The 23,470-nt window shown below is 43.7% G+C and overlaps 1 protein-coding gene across 6 annotated transcripts in view; it reads right to left on the reverse strand.

The window, feature by feature from the left end:
• The window catches only part of LOC311126928 (oxidation resistance protein 1-like), an 84,004-nt gene that overhangs the window by 53,017 nt on the left and 7,517 nt on the right, over window positions 1-23,470 (reverse strand). For 4 of the 6 annotated variants that reach the window (XM_084158638.1, XM_084158636.1, XM_084158637.1 and 1 more), the window contains exon 1: window positions 8,904-9,263. The exons of the other annotated variants lie outside the window; for them this stretch is intronic. In XM_084158638.1, the coding sequence (XP_084014764.1) occupies window positions 8,904-9,066 (163 nt within the window). In that variant the 5' untranslated portion in view covers window positions 9,067-9,263. Of the gene's footprint in view, window positions 1-8,903; window positions 9,264-23,470 lie in introns of those variants that run through there. 6 annotated transcript variants of the gene reach the window in all.

The following is a 23,470-nucleotide window of genomic DNA, read 5'->3' on the forward strand; positions in this document are numbered from 1 at the left end:
GGGTGGAGAGGAGAGGTGAGGTGAGGGGATGGAGAGGAGAGATGAGGGGATGGAGAGGGGAGGAGAGGAGAGGTGAGGGGTGGAGATGAGAGGTGAGGGGGTGGAGAGATGAGGGGTTGGAGAGGTGAGGTGAGGGGGTGGAGAGGAGAGGTGTGGTGAGGGGATGGAGAGGAGAGGTGAGGTGAGGGGGTGGAGAGGATAGGTGTGGTGAGGGGATGGAGAGGAGAGGTGTGGTGAGGGGATGGAGAGGAGAGGTGAGGTGAGGGGGTGGAGAGGAGAGGTGAGGGGATGGAGAGGAGAGGTGAGGGGGTGGAGAGGCGAGGTGAGGGGGTGGAGAGGAGAGGTGAGGGGGTGGAGAGGTGAGGTGAGGGGATGGAGAGGAGAGGAGAGGTGAGGGGATGGAGAGGAGAGGGGAGGGGATGGAGAGGAGAGGTGAGGTGAGGGGATGAGAGGAGAGGAGAGGTGAGGGGGTGGAGAGATGAGGGGTTGGAGAGGTGAGGTGAGGGGGTGGAGAGGAGAGGTGTGGTGAGGGGGTGGAGAGGAGAGGTGTGGTGAGGGGATGGAGAGGAGAGGTGTGGTGAGGGGATGGAGAGGAGAGGTGAGGTGAGGGGATGGAGAGGAGAGGTGAGGGGTTGGAGAGGGGAGGGAGGGGTCCTACTTACAGTATACTGCCATTAATTTTATTTAGCTAGGTAAGTCATGTAGCTTCTCAGGACAGGGTGTTGAGGGGTGGAGGGCACCTACTGGTAACACTTTACATTAAGTTCTCTTCATCTCTTATACCTGTGTAGTAAAAGTGTAATTACACCAGTCACAACATGTTGATACATAGTACTTTACAATAACATCCTCAGACATGTTCTGTATGACAGGCCCATAAAGTTCAGAAAACGCACAAGGAGGCAAACGTATAACTTATTCCATATACAGTATATATATAAGGTGAGACATGGCCTTGACTTCCCTGACTCTAATGGGGCGATAACAGCACGGCAGCCATTGTAATGAATATGCATTGGCTTACATGCTGACTAGACCAGGCGTGCGCGTGCACCATCGCGCGCATGTTGATTTTGTCCACCCACACCAGACGCTATCGGGACACGCAGGTTGAAATATGAAAAAAACTCTGAACCAACTATATTAATGTGGAGACAGGTCGAAAAGCATTAAACATGTATGGCAATTTAGCTAGCTAGCTTGCTGTTGCTAGCTAATTTGTCCTGGGATATAAACATCGGGTTGTTATTTTTCCTGAAATGCACAAGGTCCTCTACTCTGACAATTAATCCACAGATAAAAAGGTAAACCGAGTTTGTTTCTAGTAATCTCTCCTCCTTCAGGCTTCTTCTTCTTCTTTGGACTTTATATGGCGGTTGGCAACCAACTTTAAGGTGCATTACCACCACCAACTGGACTGGAGTGTGGACCTCAGTTCATCTTTCCATCACCCACGTGGGTATATGCTCCTAAAAACCAATGAGGAGATGGGAGAGGCGGGACTTGCAGAGCATCAAGGGTCACAAATAGAACCAAGTTCTATTTTAGCGCCTGGTTACGCAGACGCGCGCGAGCAGTGTGGATGCAATGATTGAATAACATGTATGTGTACATTTATTTTGCAATACTTGCGCACGTAATGCGAGCGGTGTGGTCCACATGTTAGTGAGCTGTCAAACTACACCCAGGAAGCACACAGCGACAGCCCACATCCCTTTGCTAACACTCTCTCGCCCTCTCTTTCCATCTCCCTATCTCTCTCGCTCTCTCCCTATTGCTCTCCCCCCGCTCTCTCTCTCTGCATGATGCAGTCAGTTTTCCCCTACATACAGCACCATCACCACCCAGTACGACCAAACTTTGCTGGAGCAGCACTTGGTGTTGTGTCTTCTGTGTCAGGACAGGGAGGAGAGGAGAGGGGGAGCAGACCAGTCAATGTGTTTTAAGCAGAACACCCTCTCCTCTCCTTCTCCCCCTCCCTTCGTCCAGCCTCTGCCCCGTCATTAACACTGGCTCCAGGTCAATTAATCAAACCCTGATGCTGTCACAGGCTCAGTTGAGTGTCACCCCATCCAGACTGCCTCATTAGCACGCACTCCAGGGCGACTAATCACACCATGATCTCTCCATCGGCTCCTGGGTTATTGCCTTGTGTGCAATGTTCAGTTGGTAAATCAAGTTGTTATTTATTTATTTATTGGTTTAACATAAAAAGCATGTTTATCTGTCTCCTGAATACAGTAGCTAGACTATATATTTTTGTATCGTTTATAAAATGAAATAATACATTTAGATATCACATACAGTGAGGGAAAAAAGTATTTGATCCCATGCTGATTTTGTACGTTTGCCCACTGACAAAGACATGATCAGTCTATAATTTTAATGGTAGGTTTATTTGAACAGTGAGAGACAGAATAACAACAAAAAAATCTAGAAAAACGCATGTAAAAAATGTTATAAATTGATTTGCATTTTAATGAGGGAAATAAGTATTTGACCCCTCTGCAAAACATGACTTAGGACGTTTCTTGTAGTTGGCCACCAGGTTTGCACACATCTCAGGAGGGATTTTGTCCCACTCCTCTTTGCAGATCTTCTCCAAGTCATTAAGGTTTCGAGGCTGATGTTTGGCATCTCGAACCTTCAGCTTCCTCCACAGATTTTCTATGGGATTAAGGTCTGGAGACCGGCTAGGCCACTCCAGGACCTTAATGTGCTTCTTCTTGAGCCACTCCTTTGTTGCCTTGGCCGTGTGTTTTGGGTCATTGTCATGCTGGAATACCCATCCACGACCCATTTTCAATGCCCTGACTGAGGGAAGGAGGTTCTCACCCAAGATTTGACGGTACATGGCCCCGTCCATCGTCCCTTTGATGCGGTGAAGTTGTCCTGTCCCCTTAGCAGAAAAACACCCCCAAAGCATAATGTTTCCACCTCCATGTTTGATGGTGGGGATGGTGTTCTTGGGGTCATAGGCAGCATTCCTCCACCTCCAAACACGGCGAGTTGAGTTGATGCCAAAGAGCTCGATTTTGGTCTCATCTGACCACAACACTTTCACCCAGTTCTCCTCTGAATCATTCAGATGTTCATTGGCAAACTTCAGACGGGCCTGTATATGTGCTTTCTTGAGCAGGGGGACCTTACGGGTGCTGCAGGATTTCAGTTCTTCACGGCATAGTGTGTTACCAATTGTTTTCTTGGTGACTATGGTCCCAGCTGCCTTGAGATCATTGACAAGATCCTCCCGTGTAGTTCTGGGCTGATTCCTCACCGCTCTCATGATCATTGCAACTCCATGAGGTGAGATCTTGCATGGAGCCCTAGGCCGAGGGAGATTTACAGTTATTTTGTGTTTCTTCCATTTGCAAATAATCGCACCAACTGTTGTCACCTTCTCACCAAGCTGCTTGGCGATGGTCTTGTAGCCCATTCCAGCCTTGTGTAGGTCTACAATCTTGTCCCTGACATCCTTGGAGAGCTCTTTGGTCTTGGCCATGGTGGAGAGTTTGGAATTTGATTGATTGATTGCTTCTGTGGACAGGTGTCTTTTATACAGGTAACAAGCTGAGATTAGGAGCACTCCCTTTAAGAGTGTGCTCCTAATCTCAGCTCGTTACCTGTATAAAAGACACCTGGGAGCCAGAAATCTTTCTGATTGAGAGGGGGTCAAATACTTATTTCCCTAATTAAAATGCAAATCAATTTATAACATTTTTGACATGCGTTTTTCTGGATTTTTTTGTTGTTATTCTGTCTCTCACTGTTCAAATAAACCTACCATTAAAATTATAGACTGATCATTTCTTTGTCAGTGGGCAAACGTACAAAATCAGCAGGGGATCAAATACTTTTTTCCCTCACTGTATATAATTTGATTAAATCTTTTGAAATCCCGAATAGAAATGTGAGGAAAAAATATACACAAAAACCTTAATAACTATGTAATAACAATGTTCTTGTTACCTGGGGCTTGTGCATATAAACATTATACAGTAATAGTGTATGTATAGTCACTGAAAAGGCCCCTGGTCTGTTGGTTGGTCAAGGACGAAAGGACTCCAGTAGGCAAAGCTCGATTCCCACCAATAACCATAATAGCATTATGCTCAGAATGAAGCAATGTATTTTACATGCATTCTACACAAGTAGGCTACTGTAGAATGCATGTGGACACTGGAATGCAACCCTCTCTACCTGTGGATCAATGCTGTAGGAGGAGGAGCTCACCTGTTGATCCTCTGGCTCTCTGCATCTCTGACTGCTGCAACAGCAACCAACCTCTCAGGTTACTGCCTGAATCAATACCCTGAGGTGAGGAGAAGTGATGAGCTCAGCTAAAAGGAGAACTAAAACTCTGCATTCTCGCTCTCTACTGATCCTCAGTGAGCCAGTGTCACTCACCAGCCAGCCAGGCCTTGGTCAGAAGAAAGTATGTATCACAAATCTACCACCTCTCTCTAGTCTGCTATCTCCACTGGACTCACCACCATTTAGCTGAAATCTACCAACTGTATGACATCATCAATCATCCAACCACAGTCAGCTAAGCTCCCTGTCCAACCACAATGGTCCACAGAGATCACAGGGGGGAAATTAGCCATTCTTTAAATGTATCTGTGTGACTAACTATCACACAGGAATGAGAGTTGACAACTTGATGAACATTTCCCAGGAAGCAAACACCACCCAGCACATTCCATCTCAGATTTCTGACGGCTTTAATGTTCAGTCTTTATCTTATCCTCTCACCTCACTAAAACACTCTTTGACAGAAAATATTTCACAGGAAAAAAAATTAATGGATTGGGTTGTTGCTCAGGCTCATGGGTAGTCTAGGTAAACAGTAAACACGTCGTTCAATTATGGTCGAGAAGACGTTGAGAAGATGTTTGATGTGAGTGTTGCTTAGACAGTCACAGCAGTATATTGAGAGGAGGGTTGGTCAGACATTGACCTCCTAATCAGGCTGCGGTTGCTGGCCTGTCAGTTTAGCATTAACTCTAAAAAAGACTAAAAACAAATAACGCTGCCACTGCAACCTCCGCAGAAATCAGTGGGATCACCCTTTAACATGCAGGGTCAGATAGATGCATCGCTGCAAATGTTGCTTTGATTGTTGTGAAGGTGTCTACTGTTGGTATCTAGGTAACAGAGAGATCTAATGGACAGAAGTGTCCAATAATAATCTCTTAATAGAATATTAGGTGACGCATTTTGCTCCCCTGTTTATGTTTTTCTAGTGACCCAACCTTCTCTTTGATACTATTTGATGTACAGTACATCATACAGTAGCATGTTGCTTAAAATGGACTGGCGGTGAATCTCAAAGGAAAGTACAGTGGCAAGAAAAAGTATGTGAACCCTTTGGAATTACCTGGATTTCTGCATAAATTGGTCATAATTTGATCTGATCATCTAAGTCACCACAATAGACAAACACAGTCTGCTTAAACTAATAACACACAAACAATTATACGTTTTCATGTCTTTATTGAACACACCGTGTAAATATTCACAGTGCAGGGTGGGAAAAGTATGTGAACCCCTGGATTTAATAACTGGTTGACCCTCATTTGGCAGCAAAAACCTCAACCAAACATTTTCTGTAGTTGCAGATCAGACCCTGCACAACGGTCAGGAGGAATTTTGGGCCATTCCTCTTTACAAAACTTTTTCAGTTCAGCAATATTCTTTGGATGTGTGGTGTGAACCAGTCTCTTGAGGTCATGCCACAGCATCTCCATCAGGTTGAGGTCAGGACTCTGACTGGGCCACTCCAGAAGGCGTAGTTTATTCTGTTGAAGCCATTCTGTTGTTGATTTACTTCTGTATTTTGGGTCGTTGTCCTGTTGTATCACCCAACTTCTGTTGAGCTTCAATTGGCGGACAGATAGCCTTACATTCTCCTGCAAAATGTCTTGATAAACTTGGGAATTCATTTTTATGTCGATGATAGCAAGCTGTCCAGACCCTGAGGCAGCAAAACAGCCCCAAACCATGATGCACCTTCCACCATACTTTATAGTTGGGATGAGGTTTTGATGTTGGTGTGCTGTGCCTTTTTTCCTCCACACAGTGTTGTGTGTTCCTTCCAAACAACTCAACTTTAGTTTCATCTGTCGACAGAATATTTTGCCAGTAGCGCTGTGGAACATCCAGGTGCTCTTTTGCGAACTTCAGACGTGCAGCAATGTTTTTTATTTGGACAGCAGTGGCTTCTTCTGTGGTGTCCTCCCATGAACACCATTATTTTTTAGTGTTTTACGTATCGTAGACTCATCAGAAATGTTAGCATGTTCCAGAGATTTCAGTAAGTCTTTAGTTGATACTCTACGATTCTTCTTAACCTCATTGAGCATTCTGCACTGTGCTCTTGCAGTCATCTTTGCAGGACGGCCACTCCTAGGGAGAGTAGCAACAGTGCTGAACTTTCTCCCTTTATAGACCATTTGTCTTTCGTGGACTGATGAACATCAAGGCTTTTAGAGATACTTTTGTAACCCTTTCCAGCTTTATGCAAGTCAACAATTCCTAATCTTAGGTCTTCTGAGATCTCTTTTGTTCGAGGCATGGTTCACATCAGGCAATGCATCTTGTGAATAGCACTCAAATTTTGTGAGTGTTTTTTATAAGGCAGGGCAGCTCTAACCAACATCTCCAATCTCGTCTCATTGATTGGACTCCAGGTTAGCTGACTCCTGACTCCAATTAGCTTTTGGAGAAGTCATTAGCCTATGGGTTCACTACACTGCGCATGTTTAAATGATGTATTCAATACAGACAAATAAAATACAATAATTTGTGTGTTATTAGTTTAAGCACACAGTGTTTACTATTGTTGTGACTTAGATGAAGATCAGATCAAATTGTATTACCAATTTATGCAGAAATCCAGGTAATTCCAAAGGGTTCACATACTTTTCTTGCCACTGTATGTTAGTTCCACTTGGGCATACTAAACATGTTGAATTGTAGCCAGTCTATATCAGTAAGTAGCCAATACAAACACTGTGCGGTAGCCTAAAGTACTGCTGCACATGATGACAGTATGACACAGTTGTTGTTGTTTACAATGAAAGGTCAAAGGTTGTTACGCCTATTTACCTCAAAGCATCATTGCTCACGACGTCATTAAATCACCCTTATAAAGCATCTGTAACACCTTCATAACATTTTTTTTTAGTTTATTTAATTAATAATCATTGAAATAATCACTGCTTGTTGGGTTACTGTGAGGACACACTGGAGCTAAACCAGTGAAGCATTACAAATCTTCAATCGGATTTGCTATTTGCACATGCCTAACCATTTGCACATGCCTAAAAATTAATATGGAAATATTTTTGCCCTCAATGCATTTCACATTTGGGAGTTGCTATTGTTAATGAGGATTACATTTTCATTAAGTTATTTTTCTCCATCCCAATAAATCCATAATGAGACCTATACTCCTAGAAAGGTTCAATCAAAAACCAATATGATATAGGCCTAACTCTTCTCCACAAAGACAGGACACCATCCAACACCATCACAGTACATCAAAATGAAACGTTCCACACAATTGGTGGTAAATTATTTTTTCCAACATTATGAAAAAGACATCCAATTATGTGTAGGCCTATTCCAGACCTGGGTTCAAATACAATTTTAAATCATGCCCAATACTTTAGCTGTGCTTGACTGAGCTTGCCTGTTGCAATAGAACACTCCCAAAAGTGCAATCCCCATTCCTTGACCACCTGGCACTCCAGGCAAGATAAAATAAATGCTCAAAGTACTTGAAAGATTTCAAATAGTATTATAGACACTGGTGTATTACAGCTGAGAACAAGTCAGGTCTGTAGCAGCCAGAAGGCTGTGTGTCTGTCTGTGTCTGTGTCTGTGTCTGTGTCTGTGTGTGTGTGTGTGTGTGTGTGTGTGTGTGTGTGTGTGTGTGTGTGTGTGTGTGTGTGTGTGTGTGTATATGTGGGTGGGTGTGTATTGTAGTTGAGAAAAAGTGGGCTCTGTAGCAGTCAGCAGGATAATAGTTTGGTCTAATTAGGACAGAGATTAATAAGATGCATGCTCTGCTGCCCACTGTGCCTTCCTGGGAAACCAAACGCCACTGAGGCCAGTTCATTAACAGTCCCTCTAGTTCTCCCTAGTGCAGACAGTGTGTGTGTGTGTCTGTATGCGTGTTACTTTGTGTGTGTGTGTGGCTGCAGGCCATGGCCCTACTGAGAGGAGAGAGGCAGGTAGACAGGCCTGAGAAGAGCCCCTCAGTGGCATTCTGTCCCTACTGTGATGAATGAGCAGGCTAGGACCCTTACATGAACTGGTGTGTAAGGTAAAGAAAGCGTTGGCCAACTGACGAGGGAACTGCTTAGAGCTGTGCGAGTGTGTGTGTGTTAAACTGGGCAATTCCTGTAGTAGTATGTATTACCATAGGCTTGAGGATTGAGTTACACCAGTTCTGTTGTGAACAATGACAGTGTAGAATAGTGTCCACTGTAAAATGCCTGAATTGGAGATGTGTATCACAACAATGCTGTCTGTTAACACTAACCTTCAATCAAAGCACACAGACATCACTTTTTGGTAATGAATCCTTAGATTTTCGGGTATAAGTTACAATTCAGATTTGTATGGTGGTATTTGTAAGCCATAGCATTCGAAATAAAGCATTTGGGTATATTGAATTGGTTGAAATTACAGACTGTGGCTTTAAGAAGCCTGCGCAGGCAAATGTGTAAACTATCACTCGTGATTGGATTGCAACTTCTTGACCTTATGACAAGACTACTGAAAATATACTGTAGGTTGTTCTAAAAAAAAACACAGACTGACTTAATCTACGGTAGTCTTAACTCTGAAACATTACACATTGAACAAGTTCGGTTCCAAGTCTATACTCACACCTGTGTTCATGTTGATAATGGTGTCGTGCACAGGTCCAGAGTGTTCCGGGGAAGAGCCATCGGAATTTCCCCGAGTCGAAGTCGAGGCAGTCCAGATTCTATTCGACAGTGCGCCCCTGACAGCTCGCACACTACTCCCGGTGACAGACAGAATGTAGTCCATACAGTGGAACTCGTACGACTATCACAACATGGATGCACCTTAGTTATCAGTAACAACTGTTTAAAAAGAAGACATTTCTGATATCACTGTCATAACACAATCGCGATAAGATTGAGATAAAAACTATTTAAAAAAAAGTGTAACGCAGTGAAACCAGCACACGCAGAAATAGAAACACGTCAACAACTGTACAACTTTTTTTCCCCTGATGACGTGACTGTCTGGCGTCAAGCAGTGCCCTGCACTCACTGCAGTCTATGGATACATATTATTGATTAACAATTCTAGAAAAAACGATTGAAGTTGTGAAAAAAACACAAGATCATAAAGCGCATTATGTAGCTCCTATATCCGACCTACACAATTAATACATGTTTATTGTTATACTTTGTTATAGGGCATTGTTATATTGTTTATATTCTAATATTTAGCCTTGGCCTAGAGGTGCTAGGTCCATTATCAATATGGTTATTTAGGTGTTATAAATTAGTGTCTCCCTGAATGTGCGAGGCCAACAGCCAAGAGGTCTGAACCTTTATGTCATGGTGTGCACTCGCCCTGGAGGGTTTCTGTTTCACCCCTATCTATCCGTTTCCCCTCAATTGCTGCAACTTATAAGTCTTTACTTAAAGATGACATGCATGACACTCATGGGAACTGAACAAATATCACTCTCATCTTAATAACATTGTAATAAATTGAGGAAAGCACATAGCCAGGCAGCCACTCCACTTACCATAAGTGTCCCACCATACAGCATAAGGCCAGGGACTCATAGTACTACTGCGACATATAAGTGTCTCTTCAGACACCAAGGGAAGAAGAGATGGCATTTGGAATGGGTAAATGTGTGTGGAACAGTGAAGAACCCAACAGACCAGGACAGGGTGTAATAATTGGGGAGCAGCATTAGGTAGTGAACTGGAAACAGTCCAATGTATTATTCATCAGCAGAGATTTGGTAAGAAATGAAAGAGAGAAAGACAAATGAGTTTTAAAACCCTGAACTGGAAATAAAAAGTGATCTAAATGAATGAATAGATACAATGACTGTGTTCACTAAGGTAAGACATATGTTGTGCTCCATCTGCTGGTTACAATGAAAAGTGCAGCCTGGTTTATAAATCACCTATTATTATTATTATTATTATTATTATTATTATTATTATTATGAGCTCATGAATGGTTGACAGATTTACTCTAAATTGTGACAAAGCAATAGGTCAACATGGGTACATCCAGAGCCATATAAACAGAGTCAGGCAGAGTTTGGCCCCTCTCAAGGTTTCCTCCTATTACTAACGAAGTGGTTTGGTACTTTACAACAAGTTATAAAGCATTGTAAATGCAGGCTTTTAGTAAAGTGTAGTCTGTTGTGAAAGACTAAAACAAAAGGCTGGTGTTCACAAGAGATTTGGTTCAGGGTTGCAGAGATTAAGTAAACTGTTACCATTGTATTGTAACAGTGCCAGAGTCCTTTTGGCTTCCTCTCTGTCTGGCCCTATTTTATTAACATGTTGCGACACATTATTTGACAGACTGATTGATGGACTCTCAGTCAATAACACTGGTAAAGTTCCAAGTTGAGCATGATGATGGATGAGGCTGCCTACAGTATGAGCTCTTAGTTGAGGGATTACAATTTGCCCTTTGAACACCATCCCCTGTCTGGGCCCCTGGGACGCTTGACATTGGGAAGGGTTGTTGTGATGGGTTTTGGAAAGACCACCACCTGGGGCTTGTTGCTCTGTAATATATAGCTACTAAAGCTGTAACGCTGCCCAGAGCAGTCATCAAATCATCCATTACTTCCATACACAGAGGGGGATTGTGTTTCTTCCCTGAGCTCTGTCTGTTGCAGCCTAATAGGGGAATAATTAGATACACTCTCACCATACCATCTAGCTCCGCTCCAGGGCTTTAGTGTGCATTCCTCCTCTAGTTAGTGGACGAACGCCCACTAACGACCTGGACCAGAGCTACGTACCATCCATAAGACAGACTGAACTGTAACACAGTCTCCTTATTCAGCCCTGTTAAGTTTTCCCACCTACTCTAAAGGCTGTGTAATTAAGCTACTGTGTAATTTGAGTAGTTTATGAAACATCCAGAAGCATTAAATAAAATTTGCCTTATTGAGTGAAGAGATTAAACTCTCGTTCGGTTTCAAACAACATTAAGTTTGGGTGTTTAATGTACAGTGAGGGAAAAAGGTATTTGATCCCCTGCTGATTTTGTACGTTTGCCCACTGACAAAGACATGATCAGTCTATAATTTTAATGGTAGGTTTATTTGAACAGTGAGAGACAGAATAACAACAAAAAAATCCAGAAAAACACATGTCATAAATGTTATAAATTGATTTGCATTTTAATGAGGGAAATAAGTATTTGACCTCTCTGCAAAACATGACTTAGTACTTGGTGGCAAAACCCTTGTTGGCAATCACAGAGGTCAGACGTTTCTTGTAGTTGGCCACCAGGTTTGCACACATCTCAGGAGGGATTTTGTTCCACTCCTCTTTGCAGATCTTTTCCAAGTCATTAAGGTTTCGAGGCTGACGTTTGGCAACTCAAACCTTCAGCTCCCTCCACAGATTTTCTATGGGATTAAGGTCTGGAGACTGGCTAGGCCACTCCAGGACCTTAATGTGCTTCTTCTTGAGCCACTCCTTTGTTGCCTTGGCCGTGTGTTTTGGGTCATTGTCATGCTGGAATACCCATCCACGACCCATTTTCAATGCCCTGGCTGAGGGAAGGAGGTTCTCACCCAAGATTTGACGGTACATGGCCCCGTCCATCGTCCCTTTGATGCGGTGAAATTGTCCTGTCCCCTTAGCAGAAAAACACCCCCAAAGCATAATGTTTCTACCTCCATGTTTGACGGTGGGGATGGTGTTCTTGGGGTCATAGGCAGCATTCCTCCTCCTCCAAACACGGCGAGTTGAGTTGACGCCAAAGAGCTCGATTTTGGTCTCATGTGACCACAACACTTTCACCCAGTTCTCCTCTGAATCATTCAGATGTTCATTGGCAAACTTCAGACGGCCCTGTATATGTGCTTTCTTGAGCAGGGGGACCTTGCGGGCGCTGCAGGATTTCAGTCCTTCACGGCGTAGTGTGTTACCAATTGTTTTCTTGGTGACTATGGTCCCAGCTGCCTTGAGATCATTGACAAGATCCTCCCGTGTAGTTCTGGGCTGATTCCTCACCGTTCTCATGATCATTGCAACTCCACGAGGTGAGATCTTGCATGGAGCCCCAGGCCGAGGGAGATTGACAGGTCTTTTGTGTTTCTTCCATTTGCGAATAATCGCACCAACTGTTGTCACCTTCTCACCAAGCTGCTTGGCGATGGTCTTGTAGCCCATTCCAGCCTTGTTAAGGTCTACAATCTTGTCCCTGACATCCTTGGAGAGCTCTTTGGTCTTGGCCATGTTGGAGAGTTTGGAATCTGATTGATTGATTGCTTCTATGGACAGGTGTCTTTTATACAGGTAACAAACTGAGATTAGGAGCACTCCCTTTAAGAGTGTGCTCCTAATCTCAGCTCGTTACCTGTATAAAAGACACCTGGGAGCCAAAAATCTTTCTGATTGAGAGGGGGTCAAATACTTATTTCCCTCATTAAAATGCAAATCAATTTATAACATTTTTGACATGCGTTTTTCTGGATTTTTCTCTCACTGTTCAAATAAACCTACCATTAAAATTATAGACTGATAATTTCTTTGTCAGTGGGCAAACGTACAAAATCAGCAGGGATCAAATACTTTTTTCCCCTCACTGTATCTCTCCTTTCACATTATTCTAACTTCTGTAATTTGGTTACTAGTTCAGCATATTAATAATTGTTATACATTATATAAATGTATCGGATTGTAAGAAGCTCTAGTTAAGAGGACCAGCTAAGGTTTGTATTGGTAACTACTTGTCTCTCTGGTCCCAAGCAATCTCTTCATTACCAAACACAACACAACTTGTTGCACAGGGATCCATGCACAGAGGACCTAGTGTCACCAGCTGCCTCTAAGACCTAGCCTAGCAGGCCGTGTGTGTGTGTGTGTGTGAGAGAGGCTTTGTCATCGTCAGAGAGTGGTGCTGAGGCTGGGCAGAGTGTTCATCTCACCAGTTTCCAGTGAGAGCCAGGTAGGCTGACTGTATAATCCTCAGAAGAGGAAGGATTTCATTATGAAACAACAAACAACAAGCCCAGAGGCAGCTCCCCCGTCAACCGTCTGGTTACATAACCTGTTCACAACACATTGTGAAAGCACACACACAGATGCACACGCAAGCACGCACACAGACACAGACAGACAGACACACCACACGCACACAAACAAACATCTGTGCATTTCTCAACGACATTTACTCTAACATAAATTCTGTAAAAAACAGAAAAAGAAAATCACTCATGCAATACAAATGCACCTGCTGGCAAACACAAACAACCCGCGTTTCATTGTGCAATAATTGCGAGAGAGGGTGATTGAGGTTCTGTACTGTTCGCATATGGACTGAAATCAGTGTTCTAAACTAGACTCCTGAGGGCTAGTTAGAATATGAATAGAGACTGCTTGGAAATGAAGATGACATTTCTCAGTACTCTATTGAGCAGTATGTTTCGTACACTGTGTTTCATACAACTGGTGCTGACTTAGAAAGGCACTATATAAATATGTATTATTACAATAGAATAACAGAGGGAGGCCAGTAAAAAGATTGTCAGCACTAGGATGATGTGAGAGAGACAAAGACTGTTAATTATAGTTAGCACTAGGAGTCTCTCAGAGAGACAGGCAGGCATTGGTCTTCACAATGGCTGCAATCACAGGTGGAACCAGGCCTGTCACACAACACCTCCTTCTCTCCTCCTCTCCGGTACATCTCTTCATTGGGAAAGTATAGCGTTCTCTCCAGCCCCTCAAAGCTGTCAACAACAGCAACACAACAGATGATTATGTTTTTCAGAAAGCGGTGCAGAATATTCATGAAGCTATGAATCCATGTTGTACAAAATGTCTGTTAGGAATGTGACAATGCCAAATTGAATCATGTGGAGGAACTGGCTGTCTGTATACATCACATACTGGACTTATATAACCATCATTAATGTCACTTAGTCATCTAAATGGCACTTTATTCCCTACAGTGCACTACTTTTGACCAGGGCCCATAGTGCTCGGGTCAAAAGTAGTGCACTGTATAGGGGATAGGGTTACATTTGGAATGCAAGCCTTAATAACTGGCATTATTCACGCTTGGTTTTAAACAAGCCGCCCTCACTTGAAAGTCTGCTTTCAGTGCTTTGTCTTTTCTCATGCAACATGGAATTATAATGCCCTCCTATAGCGAGAGCCTTTTTATGATATGCCATTTGCTCTCCTCTCTGCGGTTGACCTCAGTAGCGGTAGTTACTGTAAGCTGCAGAGCAGAGGGTGAGCAGGGACTGCAATTACCCAGCCCCTTCATCAGGCCTTGGCCTATGGGCTCGCAGTGTGGGAGTCAAGGCTACCAATCATATCAGACAATTATTTAGCTCTCTCACAGACTCATAGGTAGTCAATTTAGTGTTCAAGGCCATTACTGGGGCTGAGATGGACGCCGCCTCACCTGCCTTGCCTTCCCAGAGTCACTGCTCCTAGAACCGGGGTAGCTATAACTAACATTCCCACAGCATTATTGACTCTTTATGTCATGCATAAATGCTTTATGAATGCTACATATCGCCACTCCAAGTAAAGTGTTACTATTCAGTGTCAGCATTCTCCAGATGTTGGGAGAAAAGAACCATTAACAAAGGAGAATAATTGTATTATTCTATTTTTAGAAGATAAGCCTCTTATCACAGTTAATTGTGTTATTTTATGCGTCAGGTTTTGTTTTTCAAGTCTTCCACAATTCATGAAACCCATGCTGAGTTTTGGTTCAGTTAGTGGCAGATTTTAGACCAAAACTATGAAAACTTTTGATCTGAAACATTATTGATTTATTATTGTAAAAAAATTATGCAGTTAGTTGTGGAATGCAGAAATAGGCTTGGAAAAAACCCTCAACTCGACAAAGAGTTATAAAAACACACTCTGCACATTTAAGACAAACTGAAATAACTTTTTGTTGAGTATACACATCATCACAAAACTAATACTATATCATATAAATGTTATTGTTCACCATTTCTAAATGGTTCCAGAGAAAAAGCATCCATATAGATTTGTTCTATTAAACCCAATGTACTAGACTGGACTGGAGAGCATCCTGGGTGTTGGGAGAGGACGAAAGCAAAGCTTGGCTGTGACTTAGACACAGCGCCACACTAATTCCATCCGTTGCCTTGCTTCCTCTTTTTCCCCCTCTGGGACAGCGCAGTTGTCTTGGTCTGTTGTGATAGATCACTGCATCGTGAGAGCCAGAGCAATCTTTCACCAGCGTCTATAACCCCCCGTCCATGGTCATCCATTTATCCTCCTGTGGCCGTGGGTGTCTGTACTGTGGCTGTCTCAGGCTCCACTGGGAGGACCCAGGAATAATGACCAGGGGCGCACAGTGACCATCAGCTTCTCTCTCTCTCTCTCTCTCTCTCTCTCTGAGTAGAGGTGAAGAGAGGAGAAGGGAAGATGAGAGTTGGAGAGGAGAGGTTGCCACTGCTGCATCATAGGGACGTTGTCTGTCTCTGAGAGAGGTTTAATTTCAGGAGGTAAAGACGAACATCAGACATGCACCACTGCTCTCGTCATGCAGGCAATTTATTAAAACAATAAAGCTCAGCCCCAATATAATGCTGACAGCTCCACAGGCAGACACAGGGAGGGGGGAAGAGAGGGAGGGGGACATCTCAGTGAAATAAACAAAATCTATTGTATTTTACGTAATCTCCATTGAACTCTGAGGCCGGAATTAATTGGTTTCTCTTTAAGTCAGACACACTCATATATTTCATCATTATGTTAAACAGACTCCCATGAATCATAATGCAAAAATCTCCTCCCCTGTTGTCTGGAGTATAACGGCAGCTGACTGATACAGTATGCTCGTCCCAAATGGCACCCTATTCTCTATATAGGGTGGCGCACAATTGGCCCAGCGTCGTCTGGGTTTGGCCGGTGTAGGCCGTCATTGTAAATAAGAATTTGTTCTTAACTGACTTGCCTAGTTAAATAAAGGTAAAATAAAATAAATAAATACAATATCCCTGTGGGAACTGGTCAGAAGTAGTGCATTATATAGTGAATACAGTAGAATGCCATTTGGGACACAATCAGTGGCAACTTGGATTTAAGAAGGCATCACCCAGTCTGTTTGGACACATCATCCAGTCTGTTTGGACACATCACCCAGTCTGTTTGGACACACCACCCAGTCTGTGTCCCCCATCAAACTGACAAACATGACAAAGGGTCTGTACTCAATCCATCTATCTTAAAACACTCTTGACCCTCTCCATCCATCACTATGATATCACTGCTTACATCCATAACACAGGGCCTAAATTGGATAATGAATCTCTCTTCTCTGAAATACGCGAGATGGATAATTTGTTGGTTAAATTATGAGCTGGGCAGGCACATTTTGGATGAGCTGAGATGTGAGTTGTTGTTATTACCGTTGTATTCGTTACAGTATAGTCAAACAGATAGACTATTATCATGTAGGCTGAGCCGTGTACCACATTTCTTTGGGACAGTAGAACTGATTGTAAGAGTCCAAGCGAGCATGAAACACTATGGTGTATAGTCTATACTCTGATGCAGCACCAAAGAGAATGTTCTGGGCCGGCACACTAACATTCAACGAGATGTAATGAATGCACTGTCCACTGACCCGTGTTGTATAGACTGTATACTGCACTGTTAGCTAAATCTTGTCCCGCAGTTATATTCTTCCCCTTGGATAAACTAGTACAGTGGGGGAAAAAAAGTATTTAGTCAGCCACCAATTGTGCAAGTTCTCACACTTAAAAAGATGAGAAAGGCCTGTAATTTTCATCATAGGTACACGTCAACTATGACAGACAAATTGAGAAAAGAAAATCCAGAAAATCACATTGTAGTATTTTTTATGAATTTATTTGCAAATTATGGTGGAAAATAAGTATTTAGTCACCTACAAACAAGCAAGATTTCTGGCTCTCACAGACATGTAACTTCTTCTTTAAGAGGCTCCTCTGTCCTCCACTCATTACCTGTATTAATGGCACCTGTTTGAACTTGTTATCAGTATAAAAGACACCTGTCCACAACCTCAAACAGTCACACTCCAAACTCCACTATGGCCAAGACCAAAGAGCTGTCAAAGGACACCAGAAACAAAATTGTAGACCTGCACCAGGCTGGGAAGACTGAATCTGCAATAGGTAAGCAGCTTGGTTTGAAGAAATCAACTGTGGGAGCAATTATTAGGAAATGGAAGACATACAAGACCACTGATAATCTCCCTCGATCTGGGGCTCCACGAAAGATCTCACCCCGTGGGGTCAAAATGATCACAAGAACGGTGAGCAAAAATCCCAGAACCACACGGGGGGACCTAGTGAATGACCTGCAGAGAGCTGGGACCAAAGTAACAAAGCCTACCATCAGTAACACAATACGCCGCCAGGCACTCAAATCCTGCAGTGCCAGACGTGTCTCCCTGCTTAAGCCAGTACATGTCCAGGCCCGTCTGAAGTGCATTTGGATGATCCAGAAGAGGATTGGGAGAATGTCATATGGTCAGATGAAACCAAAATATAACTTTTTGGTAAAAACTAAACTCGTCGTGTTTGGAGGACAAAGAATGCTGAGTTGCATCCAAAGAACACCATACCTACTGTGAAGCATGGGGGTGGAAACATCATGCTTTGGGGCTGTTTTTCTGCAAAGGGACCAGGACGACTGATCCGTGTAAAGGAAAGAATGAATGGGGCCAGCAACAGTGTGTGAAAACCTTGTGAAGACTTACAGAAAACGTTTGACCTGTGTCATTGCCAACAAAGGGTATATAACAAAGTATTGAGAAACTTTTGTTATTGACCAAATACTTATTTTCCACCATAATTTGCAAATAAATTCATTAAAAATCCTACAATGTGATTTTCTGGAAAAAAAATGCTCATTTTGTCTGTCATAGTTGACGTGTACCTATGATGGAAAATTACAGGCCTCTCTCATCTTTTTAAGTGGGAGAACTTGCACAATTGGTGGCTGACTAAATACTTTTTTCCCCCACTGTACATGGCCAACCTGGGCCCTGGAGCGTGTACAATACAAAGTCTTAATTAGAATAAGGAGAGGGGAGTTCAAGGAGGGGGTTTGAGAAGGTGGATCGCAACAGTGGCGTGTATTCATGAATGACAAGGGAAGCCAGGCTTCCCCCCCAAAAAAAAAATTATAATCATAAAATAATGTATCTTTCGTCTCTCTGCGTTTCATAATTTTCCTTAAATTGTATGAGGCTGAATGTATCTCACTGGAGAAAAGCATCCAAGCGAGCGAAACAGCGCCCCTCTGTCTCTGTATGTGTAGGCCATCTATCCGATGCTGTCTGGTCAAAGAAAGTATGACATTGTTGCCGCCTGTAACATTGAATGAAAGGAAAGCCAGCAAGCATTTGGCTTCCCTTGATAAAAAAATTATAAAAAAATAGCCAATCAGTGTTAAGCTAAACTGAGTGAGCTCATCTGTGAATGGTCCTAGCGCACCAAAAAAAAGTGTAAAGGGAAGACTGTTTGGATTTGGCTTCACTCCCTATTATATCGTATCGAGAGCATACGTCATTGACAGAAACAACTTGAATTGTTGCATCTCGTTGTGTTGTTGTCCTCCAGTGGCTAGCTAGCTAGTCACATTTGGTCCTTTCCTAAATTAGCCATGGATGGAGATAGGGATTTGGACTTGTGGTTTTACTTAATTCTCCGTACTGGCCAATGATTATAACGGCGATTCTGATCCAACCATAATAATAATATAATAATAATAATATGCCATTTAGCAGACGCTTTTATCCAAAGCGACTTACAGTCATGCGTGCATAATTTATTTTGTGTATGGGTGGTCCCGGGGATCGAACCCACTACCTTGGCGTTACAAGCGCCGTGCTCTACCAGCTGAGCTACAGAGGACCACGTAAATTCATACATTGTGCCCCTGGCCTGAGAAGATGGAAGTTCAATATGCAGCTAGATGTAGAAGGCTAATGTTAACTAGCTAACGATGCCCATAAAAGGAAGTTAGGCTAGCGAGCAAGCAACAAAAAAATCAAAGTGTGTATTGTATGACAGAGTCATAGACCGTTCGTCAACATGAAAGAGAGGAGGATGGCATTGGCGTTTCTCTACAAGTAGGGTGAGTCAACAAGTTTTTTCTACTTGCACGAACACGCACGCACACACAGACACACACACACTAAGCATAGGTGATTTTATTATGGTGAAATGTTGAAGTTGAAATGGTGCTGGAATAGTGGAGGCAGCTCCTGTTTTCCTTGCGACTCGCGGTAACTCTCTGTGGTTCCTAATCAATAGTTGTTTAGTAGTCCGAAAATGTCAGACACATTAACTTGCTTGACCATGCTGTAGGTCATGTAACTGTATGTTACATGCAATATGCTTTGTGGATTTCACCAGACAGATGTTGTGCTCCAGTTTTGTGATGAAACAAATGTGTTGTTGAATTTATTCTGCCGCTGTGTCTTCTTATTGTCTCGGCCTTAGGCGTATATATCACGGTGTCAAGGCATATGAACTAACAGGTTATAGAGCAAACAACGCAATTATCACAACACATTAGTTGTAATTTGGCTGTTTTTTTCTGGCTTGGCTTCCTAGTGATTTTACCCACGCACCGCTACTGGTTCAGAATGAATCACATGCTGCTAAAAGGGGTGTTCACATTTCAAGGACTGCAAGGCTACTGTTGGACCTGGGCTTTCCCTATGCCTCGGCCTCGATTGGGCTGCGGTGCTGCCTGCACACTAAACTCTGACAATAAGACACCTCATTAGAGATCTGGTCAATAGAAGGGGTCAAATGTAGTGCAAATCACCCACTTAGAGGAATCAATCAACATACTTCTGTTTTGGGTCTGTATTATGGAAAACATAGACGGACGGTTTCTCCATTGAGCAAGCATTTTAGTCTAGGACTAGGCTTAATCTGTGTCCGGGAAACCTGCACAGAAAAAAACGACATTTTTGTGTGCTGTAGCCAACTCCTGTCGCTAAATAAATGTGTAAATAACCTTAACGATTGTGTGAATGGTAAAAATGTTATGCTCCTTACTGGCATCAGGCCTACAAGTGCCATTCTGAAACTAATTAATATAGCACTGAATATGCAAGAAGTAAGCAAACATTTAATGGGTAACAATAAATACATCTCTTACCAAGTTGATCCTGCTGCATCAACGCATGTGTGTGAAACACAAACACAGGACGGTGAAATATAGCTGTTTCAGTGTAATGGGATCCCATAAATTCATGAGTAAAACGAAAACAAATATCAACAGTTATTTGGAGAGGCAGGTCTTATTTTCCCCCTGCTGTAATATGAATCAATAGGCTAGCAGTGGCCCTTCCTGTTTTCTCACACACACACACACACACACACACACACACACACACACACACACACACAGCGGCAGGAAAAAACTGCTTAGTCTTCATTTGAGCTGTATGTAATCAATCCCTGGCATGGGACAACAGGCTGGCTGGCTGCAAACTTACTTCTCCAAACTCAGTGTGGAAACAGTGTGATTACTAGCGCGGTGGAATTTATAAATTGAACGCAGATTGGAGGAGAGGAGATGAGGCCTGCAGAGAGACTTCCAGTCAACGTAATTACACCACTGGCCCAAAGGCAGATATTTTACAGCACACTGCAGTAAATTCAGCTCCCCACTGCTGAATTGACCAAGAGAGAAAATAAAATGTTTTCATTGCTGGGTAAAGTTGAAACTCTCCCATGGCCATTGTTATGAATCCCATGGCCACTGTCATTGATCTATAGTTCTGTCCCAAATGGCACCCTATTCCCTATACAGTGCACTACTTTGGGCCCTATGTGCCCTGGTCAAATGTAGTGCACTACAATGGGAATAGGGTGCCATTGTGACACAGCCTATGTGGCCTTCAGGCAGATACTAGTCCCCTAACGGTTATTTAGCCAATACGGTTGTGTGAATTAACCCCGCCATGACAAGGGCTTGGGGCTTGAATCTACCTGAGAGTTGTTGACTCATATAAAAGACCATTGAGGATAAAATACTGTATTAGTGTCCTTTGTATTGTTAGTGATACTGAGTCTTAACGATAGTCCCTAACGGAATCATGTAGCTAGAATATACAAGATTTAACATGGGATAGATTTGGAAGCTATCCAAGGCCCAAAGAACATCTGCATGACATTTGTTATGGTGCTATTTAGCATAGTGTCATAGCATAGGTCAATGACATTGAGAGGACATGAGGAGGGGTGTATGCGTGCATGCATGCATACACACATAAATCCCAACATGAAGATTGATTATCCGGCTAACAATGCTTTATGGTAGCTCTGGTTAAACGTATTATTGTATCTCTCTCAAGCTGTAAATAGCAGGAAATCCTCCACACCCACCCTTTAATCTGGGGTAACATTGAAAAGAGAGACAGCTACCGGTATGCAACATTATCAAAGCCTTGTCTTGTGTTGGTCCGGATTGATGGTGGTCTTTGGTCAATGTGCTCGATACTAACCATCATTCAGTCAAACATCTCCTCTACACAGTCTGTGCCACAAATGGCACCCTATTCCCTATATGCTGCACTACTTTTGACCAGGGCCCATAGGGCTCTGTTCAAAAGTAGCACACTATGTAGGGAATAGGGTGCCATTTGGGACACTGTCACAGAAAAGACTGTCCTGAATGGAAAAAAACGTTTTATTGTTTAGATTGATAAAACCAAGAGCTACAATGTCTGATTTCATTTACCTTGAAGGACAATGGAAGGTATGGCTGGTGTAATGGATAGCTGTGACCCACCTGGTCACTAAATCTTTGCTACCGTGAGATATGCCTCTCAATAATTCAGACGGTTAATGAATGCAGTGTGGGTGAAGGGATGTGGAGAGAGAGAGACTACGAGAGAGAAAGATAGAAAGAGACAGAGAGAGGGAAAGAGAGTGCAAAAGGGGGAAAGGTTGAGAGAGCACTATATCCGCAAAGACAATAATATGCAATGACTAAGAAAGTTCAAAGCTCCAAACCAGGAAACAGAGGTGACATTCAGCCTTATAACCAAGTTATCATCCAACCTAGCCCACGTCTCCCAGGGGATGAGTAAAGCATACCATTAACCTTTGAAAAAAATGCTCCCATGTAATAACTTCACTTGTAATTTTTTACTTTACCTCATTACTTTATATGGGCACAATTAAACACCTGAAACTGCCTACTGCCTGACTGGGGCTGCGTCCGAAATGGCACCATATTCCCTATATAGTGCACTATACAGGGCTCTGGGCTCAGGTTAAAAGTAGTGCACTATATAGGGCATACAGTAGGGTGTCATTTCAGACACGGACTGGAACACTACCTCTGTCTGACAGACACACACTGGGGGGCAGACAGACAGACACTGGTGGGCAGACAGACAGACACTGGGGGGCAGACAGACACACACTGGGGGGCAGAACGACACACACTGGGGGGCAGAACGACACACACTGGGGGGCAGAACGACACACACTGGGGGGCAGAACGACACACACTGGGGGGCAGAACGACACACACTGGGGGGCAGAACGACACACACTGGGGGGCAGAACGACACACACTGGGGGGCAGAACGACACACACTGGGGGGCAGACCGTCACACACTGGGGGGCAGACCGACACACACTGGGGGGCAGACCGACACACACTGGGGGGCAGACCGACACACACTGGGGGGCAGACAGACAGACACTGGGGGGCAGACAGACACACACTGGGGGGCAGACAGACACACACTGGGGGGCAGACAGAGACACACTGGGGGGCAGAACGACACACACTGAGGGGCAGAACGACACACACTGGGGGGCAGAACGACACACACTGGGGGGCAGAACGACACACACTGGGGGGCAGAACGACACACACTGGGGGGCAGAACGACACACACTGGGGGGCAGAACGACACACACTGGGGGGCAGACCGTCACACACTGGGGGGCAGACCGACACACACTGGGGGGCAGACCGACACACACTGGGGGGCAGACCGACACACACTGGGGGGCAGACCGACACACACTGGGAGGCAGACAGACACACACTGGGGGGCAGACAGACACACACTGGGGGGCAGACAGACACACACTGGGGGGCAGACAGACACACACTGGGGGGCAGACAGACACACACTGGGGGGCAGACAGACACACACTGGGGGGCAGACAGA

Source organism: Coregonus lavaretus (genome assembly GCF_964263955.1).
Source record: "Coregonus lavaretus genome assembly, chromosome: 3".
Lineage (NCBI taxonomy): Eukaryota > Metazoa > Chordata > Actinopteri > Salmoniformes > Salmonidae > Coregonus > Coregonus lavaretus.